The sequence below is a fragment of the Pteronotus mesoamericanus genome, unplaced genomic scaffold (assembly GCF_021234165.1).
Source record: "Pteronotus mesoamericanus isolate MK-2021 breed Mesoamerican mustached bat unplaced genomic scaffold, CSHL_Meso_final scaffold_99, whole genome shotgun sequence".
NCBI lineage: Eukaryota > Metazoa > Chordata > Mammalia > Chiroptera > Mormoopidae > Pteronotus > Pteronotus mesoamericanus.
The window spans coordinates 12,732,681-12,742,446 of NW_026555330.1; the positions used below are offsets into that span (position 1 = coordinate 12,732,681).

General features: G+C 53.9%; 1 protein-coding gene across 1 annotated transcript in view; it reads right to left on the bottom strand.

The window, feature by feature from the left end:
- PLPPR4 (phospholipid phosphatase related 4) overlaps window positions 1-8,011 on the bottom strand; it is a 33,403-nt gene extending 25,392 nt beyond the window's left edge. Inside the window, exon 1 of the mRNA XM_054565036.1 lies at window positions 7,856-8,011. Coding sequence (XP_054421011.1) covers window positions 7,856-7,933 — 78 coding nt within the window. The 5' untranslated portion in view covers window positions 7,934-8,011. The remainder of the gene's footprint in view (window positions 1-7,855) is intronic.
- Between the last annotated feature and the right edge of the window lie 1,755 nt (window positions 8,012-9,766).

Consider the following 9,766-nt stretch of genomic DNA (forward strand, 5'->3'; position numbering starts at 1 on the left):
CATTTTAGGAGAGCACTCAGGGTGGGGTGCTCTGTCCTGGACTCCGACCAGCAGGGTGCAGCGTCTGAGGCAGGGCCAGGCTTTGCTAAGTGGCACTTTTCCTGGCAGACGGTCGGAGGGCACAGGCTCTTGGTGGGGATATTGCACTATAGAGAGCCTACCCGCCCACATTCCCGTGTTCCCACTCCCCAAGGACGCCTTGCCTGGCCTTTCCTCAAAATACATCATTCATTAGCTGCATTTTCCTTTCCTTTTAGTTGATACCTAGCTGGCCTGATGTCAGTTTTAGAAGAACATGCAGAAGCCATCTTCTTACAGCAAATAGGAAGGCAAGTATCCTCCTTTCTGTCAATTAACATAAATGAGTGTCTAATTACTGGCAGAAAAAACACCTCAACATTAATTGTGTCACAATGAGCATTTCTGTCCTTGGCTTCCACATTCCAAAATCCACTTGGCCGTGAGGAAATTACTCCACTCTGCGGCTACCTGGAAGTCCATTTCTCAGCTAGTTAATTCCAGAGGAAACCATAGAAAGCTGGGATGCTGATAATTAGACATTTCACAGTTTAAATACATTTTTTTTTTTACTTGTGGCCAACATGGGAGAACAGTAATACTTGGATTTTGGGCAGGTTCTTGGACCTCCCTGAGTCTCAGTTCACAGAGCTAATAGCTATTCCTCAGGTGTATGTAAGGATCAAGTGAGATAATGTATGTGAACAAATTATATTAAACTCCATTGGACTATTCAGTTATTTTGTTAACCAGTGATGTAAATCATACCCTAACCTTTTCAAAGTTTCTTCTTTCCTTCCCTGTCTGTTAAGGACCTCATGTCAAAGAAAGCAATTGTGAAATTACAGGTGGGCAATTAGGGATGAAAAAGAAAAATATTAATACCAATCTGACCTTTAGCGCTGCCCATGCTTTTCAAAGAGGCTAACAATCAAGAAAAGTAGACCCGCTCATGTGAGCTGTAATGTGTTGTCTAATGCCACATGGTGTCATAAGATGTGTGTGCTAGATACGTAGACATGACTTCGCACAGCTGGCACAACCTGTCATGTGCAGAAGAAGAAGGACCTGTATTTTCAGTGTCACAGTCCAGGGGGAAGCTTTCTAATAGAAGTAATTCTGGAAATAGTCTTAGGAACAGCTCTGATCTCAGGTATTAACCACGTGTCCTAAAGTAATGCGTGAACCTTGGTGAGCCAGTATTTGCTCATTTGTGATGGAGGAAAGAATCAAACCAGATGTTCTCGGAGTACACGATTTTCTTAGACTTCGTTCTCATGAACAAGACATTTCCTCATTTTTTTTTAAAGAGAGGCTGCTTGAGAAATAGCGTGCGCTGCGTGCCTTTCCTGAGAGGAGGCCTGTTGTCAGAGTTGCGATACGTTCCCCACATAAATAGTAACGACTGTGCTTCAAATGCTGGTCATTTAACAAGCCAGTCGAGACCACCCCATGCTCACGCAGTCTCCTTGGCCTGCTCCCAGACGGGGCCGCCAACACCACCCTGACATGCGCTCACTGTCATCGTGGGCTTCTGCTCCCAGGCCTGCGGGGTGCGGACCCTCTCGGTTTCTGGAATCCCCCTGGGACAGTTCTTCCAGGCTCTGCCGCTCTCCTAGACCCGCAGCATCCATCCTACACTCGATTTCAGTTCCTGCTCTTCTCTCTCTGCTCTGTCCCGCAGGAAGCACATGTCAGGGAGCTGGCTGTCACGCCATCCACATGTACACGGCAGAGTTCAATCAGTTACTCTAAGGGGGGTGGGTGGCAGCAACAAAGCCAAGTTCAGGAGCTGAGCAAGGGGAAAACTGCATCCCACAGCTCAGACGGAGCCCGAGCAGACAGGTGTCCAAGCTCATCCCCCAGGTTCCACAGAGCTCGCCAAGCTGTGGCGGAGACGATGTCCCGCCCTCTTGGCCACCAAGTCCCATGTGTCCCCAGGACATCTTGCGCTGGGGAAGAGGCAGGAGGACAAGCCTGCAGACCCTGGCTCCTTCATCTAATTGCCGTGTGTCCCCAGAACGCTATTTAGCTCTCTGAGTTACACTGGGATGATTAAAAAAATAAGGATAATGATGTCTCCTTGGTACTACCCTCACACACTATTAATACTGCCTTCTAGGTTGGTAGTGCGCAGGGTTAGAGACGATTGCACAGGCTCTGCCGCACCAAGGAGGCCTGCAATGGAGCCTTCTTTTTCGATGACTGTTGTCATCATTGTCATTAGCCTCGACCGGAGGCTGGTAGAAGCCAGTATTTGTTTTGGCTGTTGGAGTAAAGCAGGGCAGAGGATATTTTGAGGGACTTGGTGAGGGCACCCAGGAGTAACGTCACATTCCCCAACGGCAGGGGTGATGCTCAATATTTGGCTTTGGTATTTGTGTAAATGTTCTCCTTTCATCTCTCTACAACTTAGGAGTCTGTTATGTTCTCTATTTTTTTCTTTTTCATCAGAGGACCTCGTGGGGGGCAACTCTAAAAGAGGAGGGAAGATTGGCAGCCCAGCCATGTTGGCAGGGTTTGGAGTAGTCGGCAGCCTAGCTCTCTGCGCCATCTAGAAAGGGGGAAAATCTGCAGCCTCTGTTTCGCTGTGTGCGAGGCAGAAATCTTAGGGTTTTGTACTTCCTACTGATGCTCAAGTTTATGTAAGAGGAAATGAGCTTGCTACATTCCTCAGCTGGAAGATCAAATGAGTTGTATAATTTGCACGTAGAACATGAGCTAGAACAGAAATTCTGTGAATTGACGTTTGCTAAGGAGGAGTCTGTGGACACGTTCCCCTGGGAAGAAAACAAAAACTGTATGGAGGTTTGGCCAAGACACCCCAATGTCAGGACATGATGCCTAGATTGAACTATGGAGGGATCTTTGCTCCAACCAAGGCTCTTTGAGCTTCTCCAGGTAGGTCGGCTGCTATTCCCTAACACGCTATCTAGTCAGTGACCCACTGTGACCAACCAACCTGCGTAACAACACCGGAAGCACATCCATTGTTAAGCATCACATTCAAATTAGTGAAAACTTCCTGTGTAATATCCAGACTGTTGTGTGTGGAAGATATTCTGGATCTGTGATGCCTCAGATACTGTTATTTTACGTTTACTGGAGGGAGCTATGGACCTATGACACGTTTACTCTGAATTTGGGCATGCCTATAACTGGAGGGGGGGTGTGTGTGTGTGTGTGTGTGTGTCTGTGTCTGTGTGTGTAAGAGATAGATACTCTCTGTGTCTATAGTCGTATAAAAATACTTTTGCATATAGGTCACATGTCTACCTCCATAAGGTGATCGTTAGATTAGCGATGGAAATGCCTGTCATAAAGCACAACGTGTAAGTGGAAAGACACTCTCCCTTAGTTAGTAAAAGGTAGCTCACCATCTGTTTCTATGGCCCACCGGGTTGAGGCGCAGTCCTGTCTTTGGACAGGATGACCGATGGAAGCCTACGTGTGAGCGTGAGCCCAGCGGACGCTGTGCCCGGAGGAAGCGCTGTGCCCGAGGCAGACGCCAGGCTGCCGCGGAGAACGCTGGGTTGGGCAGCGCGCAAGGCCTGCACTGAGTGAGCCTGGTGTGCAGCCAACCGCCGCCGTAAGTGATACGGCTGTCACATGGCGGGTGCTGTGGAACTTTAAATGCAAGAGACACCTTTCCTTCAATGGAACATTCCTTTTCACCTGCTTTTCTGTTCAACCTGATAAGGCCTTGAATGGGCTCGTTTTGAGAGTCCCTTTTACACCTTGACCTCTCTTTGCCTGAGCCGAACAGTGCAAAACAGAATTGCCGGGTACCATGCTGGAAACCATCCCGTAGTTTTCAAATCACTGTGTAACACCTTTGTATGTAAATGACTGTCGACCACAGACTTCTGTATCAGCAGTCAATTCGCAGCATAAGCCAAAGATGTAAGGAAAGTTAATTCTTAATCCATTACCTTAATGTTTTATATTTTTTAATCCTCATTTGAAGATATGTTTCTATTGCTTTTAGAAATAGTGGAAGGGAGAGGGAATGAGCGCGAGAGAAACATGGATATGAAAGAGAAACATGGATCAGCTGCCCTGACCAGGGATCAAACCCACAACTTAGGCACGTACCCGACCCGGGATGGAGCCCACCACGCTTCGGTGTGTGGGACAACGCTCCAAACTGTGCCACCCGGCCAGGGCCCTGCTGGCTGAATGTTGGCTTTACATCAAGTGTGGCGGTGAATTAGGACAGGACCACTTGAACGTGTCAGCCTCATGCCCTCAGGGTCTCTCTAATCGGAGACCCCGACTCTCGGACCACGGGCCTCGGCATCTCTGCTCTGTCCCAGCACCCAGCCCTGGGGCCATAGCGAGGGGAGACTGGCTGCTGACTGGCGACTCGGGGAGGAGCGTAAACCGCCCGCCCACTCTGTGCTGAGAGGTGCCCGTGGTGGAGGGACTCGCTGGGAAAGGGGCTGTTGTCAGGCCGACGCACCCGCCGGCGAGTGTGGAGTGTGTCCCCGCTCGCACTGCTTCTCCCCGTTGTTACCCGTGGGAGGCCACAGGAAGTGGCCGCCCGGGTGATGTCCCTCCCGCAGGCTGGGAGACGGCCGCCGCCTGGGGTAAGGACCTGAGCTGTAACTCAGCGCCCGGCTGCGCCCCGGGCCTGGCCTGTAAACCCGAGCGCTTTGCCTCACTTCCAGGAGATGCAGCGTCTTCTTCCTGGAAACGTGGATGGCAATAATGGGCTGTTTCAGAACGAGAACCTTTGCAGGCTGAGCAAGATGGTGCAGGCAAAGTCGTACTACGCACGAAGTGCGTCGCAAGTGTTGTCATTGTTATTGTACAAAGAGTGATCGCATTCATATTTACTCCCCCGCTCGGCCCCATGAGGACAGGTCGGTTTCAGGAAGGCTCTGGAACCCAAGCCATTTCTAGACATGGGTGGGGAGGGGCGGGAGGCGGCCTCTTTCCAACAGTGGGAACCCCCGAGTGAGGCGTTGCCAGGACTCCACCCCGAAGACCAGCCCAGAAGCAGAGCCATCCGTCCTGGGGCAGTCAGGAGGGAGGAGAGGAACTACCGCCCAGGAGGGCGCGCTCGTCTCAGGCCTGACACGCCTTGTTTTCCAAGATGAGGGTATTACAGTTTCTATTATACATATGTATTCACAGTATAGCATCTAATTTCTATCGTGTATGCAGAAACAGGCTGAGAGAAGAGACTCGGCCAGAATTTTCCGAGTCGTGTGTGGCGTGGGGGGTGCGTGGGCGCCCAGTCTGCAAGGCCCAGGCTGTTCCCAGCAGACCTTGCTGCTGTTTCCCTGGCACAGTTTGGTCCCACCTGATCGCGGCACCCTCTGGTCTGAATGAAAGTTGCTCCTCAGTTTCCTGGGTCAAGTCTCTTCCTATCGCATGCCTACATTGAGCAGCAACTTGAACTGTCTGTGATGTCTCCAGGTGGAGACTCCGAGACTTTCTCCTCAGAGTCTGGTCCTTTTGGCCTCATTTTGCTACTTAAATTACCACCTGAAGTCACAGAGAAGGCTTCACACGTGTGTTTTGGGCTGACGTGTGATGGAAGATGCGCTCACGCTTCGCGTTTCCATTTTGACTAGCAAGGTCTCGGGCGGCTCCGAGGTGAGGCAGCGCCGCTACTTTCTAGCCTCTCCCCGACACGGTGATTTGTGCTGCATGTGTTCACCCGCCAGGGAGATGCAACCGTCCCGCCCAGCGCCTCCCACATGAGTCACTGCAAGGGAGCCTGGTGAGGCAGCCCGCCCGCCCCTTCCCTCGTGTGCTCGCGTCTCCTCTCGTTCCCTAGAGGGTCTCTGGTCCTTCATCACGCACGCAAGTTCCAGAGAGATCATTTCTGCTCTCACCCCCAAGACAAGCTCCATGACTTGTCTTCGAGCGATTGCCCCAGAGCTCGCCCCGCTGAGGAATTCTCAGAGGGGATCTGACCGGGTCCGAGGGAATGTCAGGATTCTGGGCCATTTCCACGCATGGTGAGATGTTTGTGCCTGGAGATGCATGTCAGAGGCATAATCAGTCATTTTTACTTTTAAAATGTCTACAGTAAGGGACGCGAACTCCGGTTAACGGGACCTTGGAAGGGCGCACATGGATTCTTGGAAGGCATGGCCGTAGTCTCTGTTTGCACCCTCTCTCGGGAAAGTACCGTCCCCGAAGCCATGCGGCTGTGACCCAGCTTGCGGCTGACCTGGGCTGTGCACTGTACTGTCCTGGAGGGGGGACCCACAGTCCGATTCCCCTGACAGAGGGCACAGTGGGTCAGCGCTGTGACAAACGGCCTGAGGGAGTTACCTTGGGGGCAGGTGCCCCATCGCCTATTCCTTCCCCTTTCCATTGCGGGCTCTTCCGCTGCCCACATTTTTCTTTAGAAAACCCTTTATTATCTTTCAGCAAAACTACCTACACCATGGCCTCAAAATCCCTTCTGAAAAGAGGAAGGGCAACAATAAATGACTCAATTAATTACTTTAAATAAATAGGACCATTTCTGCGCTTCTTTCCTGCGGGTCATGGATGAGGGGTCGGCTTTCCTTCCTCTGAAACTCAGGCAAATCACACGCATCTCCCTTAAAATGGAAACCATTCAAGGCGAGGCATGACTCCGAGGAGAAACTGGCAAACACACTGCTGCCCAGGAAGACCTGCCATGTCCCTCCCTAACTTTCCAGGCGGCGAGCACCCCTCAGCGCAGAGAAGCCTCGCCATCGAAAAATCCAGGATCTACTGGCTGCACCTGCAAGTGCTGAGCCTCCATATTTGGCTGAAAAGACGGCCAAGGAAAGATATTTCTAATTCAGCCACAGCGTTCGCATGCTCCGTGCAATCCCGGCTCTGACTGCACAGAACACAGGGTCATGCCTGAAGCCATCTGATGTCACTCAACCTCTTCGGTCCGTTTCTTTTCTACCTGTGATGTAATAGACCTCTGGCTTAAAAATGTCTTCCTCCTGTAACGGACCACAGTGCACAGAATGACTGTCCCTGCCCGTCTTCAGGGCCCTCCCACAGGCTGTTCCCCCTCAGCACTGCATTTTGGGGAGTGCGAGGTCCCTCCTGAACACGTCTGCAGGTTAACTGCTCGTCTGTCACACAGCTCAGCACAGGGTGATGCTCGTGGGCAAGCCACGTAAAATCAGATGATGTCACTCACTTTATACATACATATTCACATATGTGCACACATGCATGGATATACGTGTGTGCATGTGTATAGCAAGAGACAATTTTTTGCTGTCCATGTAAAAGGGCCAATAGATTGCTGCCTAGAGATGCAGACCCAAATTTAGAAGCAGTGTGAGCACCATAGTAATTATGACAGGAGAGAGGTTTTATTATTATTATTATTTTTATATGATAAAGCAATCAATAATCCTCATACCCTACGTACACATCCCCAGCCCTCAGCCCCCGCCCCCTCCCCGGGCAAGGCTGCGTGCGTTTGAGCTCTTCCTAAGAGCTCGCAGAATTCTAGGTGACAGGCTCGCAGGCTGAAGACACAAATCCCGAGATACCGGCACCGCGGCCCCCGTGGGCCACTGAGGCGGTGCTCGCAGGCAGACACGGCAGGAGGCCCCGGGAACTGGCCCCACGCTCACTCACACAGGTATCTCCTCCCTGCGGGCCACCAGCAGGGCAGGGACACGGCTCATGGTGGTCACCCCGGCCACCCCGGGCTGGCAGGCGGTTCCAGGCGCACTCCGGGGAGCGCCCCAAAGGCTGGGGACGCGGAGGGTCGGGGACACCGGGCCGCGGCGCGCACCCTGGCTCCCGGTCCGGGACCCGAGAACCCGAGCTGCCCGGCGGATCTGCATTATGCCAAGGCGCCGGGCCAACCTACCTCGACAAAATAGAAGCAGGGCAGGAGGGTGACGCTGTCCTTGATCACTTTGCCCTTTGGCCGCTCCTTCGCCGACATCCCGCCGCCAGCCCGGTCCGCGTCCTGCCCGGGCGAGGTGAGCACAGCGCGGCCCCGCGAGCTGCCTCCTCCAGCCGCCTGCGCCCGCGCACTGATGTCACATTCCCGCGGGCTCCGCGTGCAGCGCCCCCGCCGTCAGCGCCTGTCCCCGCCCCTCGGTGCACCGCCCGTCGCCCTCTCCCTCCCCGCTCTGCTCCCGCGCCCTGATTTGCTCGCGGAGGGACCTCCACCTGCCCCTCCAAACTGTTGCTGCAAGGACTGGCCTCCGCCCCCTACCGCCCTCCCTCTCCACCTCCCTGGCGAGGCCTGAGGGTCAAGAATCAGAAAAGGGGGATGCGCCCCAGGATGCGGCAGCTCTGCGCCTGGGGAGATAGGGCGCCGCGGCCCCGGGAAGCCTCCTGGGTCCCTCTAGGAGCCGAACTTCAGGGTTGCTGGGGAGGGTGGCACCTGCGGGGCCCTGCCCCATGGCCTGAACGCCAGCCTCTCCCCGGATCCCGTACTGAGGAGCAGGCCACGGTGGGGACTCACGGAGAGATGGCTGCTACGCAGGAATGACAGCCTCTTCTGAGGATTCTGTGCTAGTGAGACTCCCCGGGACACCAACCACTGCGGTCGGGAGGGAAGGCTCGCCTGCATGGAGCGAGGCAGGTGTGTGGGGTCTTCAAAGAGCCCAGAGGCCGCGGTGTGTTCCAGCCTCATCCCCACAGCCTGGCCTCCTTCAGAGGCCAGCAACCTGCGCCAGGGCCTCCACCCTTGCGGGCGGTGTGCCGGGGCTCACCGATCTTGGTGATTATTTTGGCAACCCACCAGTGACGTGCGGAGGAAAACAGCCAGCACAAGTGAAACAGTTTACTACGCTATTAGAGAGAACACACTTCCGTAATCACACGCCCTGGGTCATTGTCGAGGTCTCCAACGCCTCTCTTTCAGGCGGTGACAGCGTTCAGCCAGATCCCAGCCCACTTTCTACTCACTGCTTCACTTGCTGCTCCGTGTTAGGTCTTAGTCAGCCCCGGCTGCCGTAACAAAATACAGGGGTCTGGGGGCTGTATGCGACTGATGCTACTTCTCATAGTTCTGGAGGCTGGACGTCTGGGTGCCGGCATGGTCAGGTTACGGTGAGGTCTCTCCTCTTGGCTGGCAGGTGGTGGCCTTCTGTCCTCACGTGGTGGAGAAAGAGAGAGAGCTCCTTGCTGGTGTCTTCTTAGAAGGGCACTAATCCCATCGCAAGGGGCCCCCTCATGACTTTTTCTGAACCTAATTGTCTCTCAAAGGAAGGCCCCACCGCCAGATGCCATTACTCGGGGGACAGGGTTCCAACACATGGATTTCGGGGCAGGGGCGCAAGCGTCCAGTCCGCAGCAGACTCCAGGAGAGCCACCAACACCCACGCTTCGCCTCCAGTCCATCTCGTGCCCTCGCCGCCTGCCAGGCTGGGGGTCTGGGGTCCAGCAGTACCATCCCTCACCCCCCCACTATTCACCTCGTTCACGGGTAAACCCAGTTCTGCGCCCTTACCAGAGCAGCCCGAAGTGTTTGTAGAAAACACGCCACCACGTGGGCTTGTCGACGTTAGATGCATGACTGCAAACTTCAGGCCCCTTGGGTCCACAATCCTAGTATTTGTCCATGGACCATTCACTCGCTGACTCTCCGGGGACAGCGCATCCCTGCTCCTCTCTCTCTAACTCTCATCACTCCTGGCAATGCCTTCGACTCTTTCTTCTCTCCAAAAAATGGGAGGAATCATGAGGGAACTATGTCCTTTCCCATCATCTTTTGCCTGGACGGGCACAGGAGCCTCCTAACTGACCTACCAGCTTCCATCTTGCT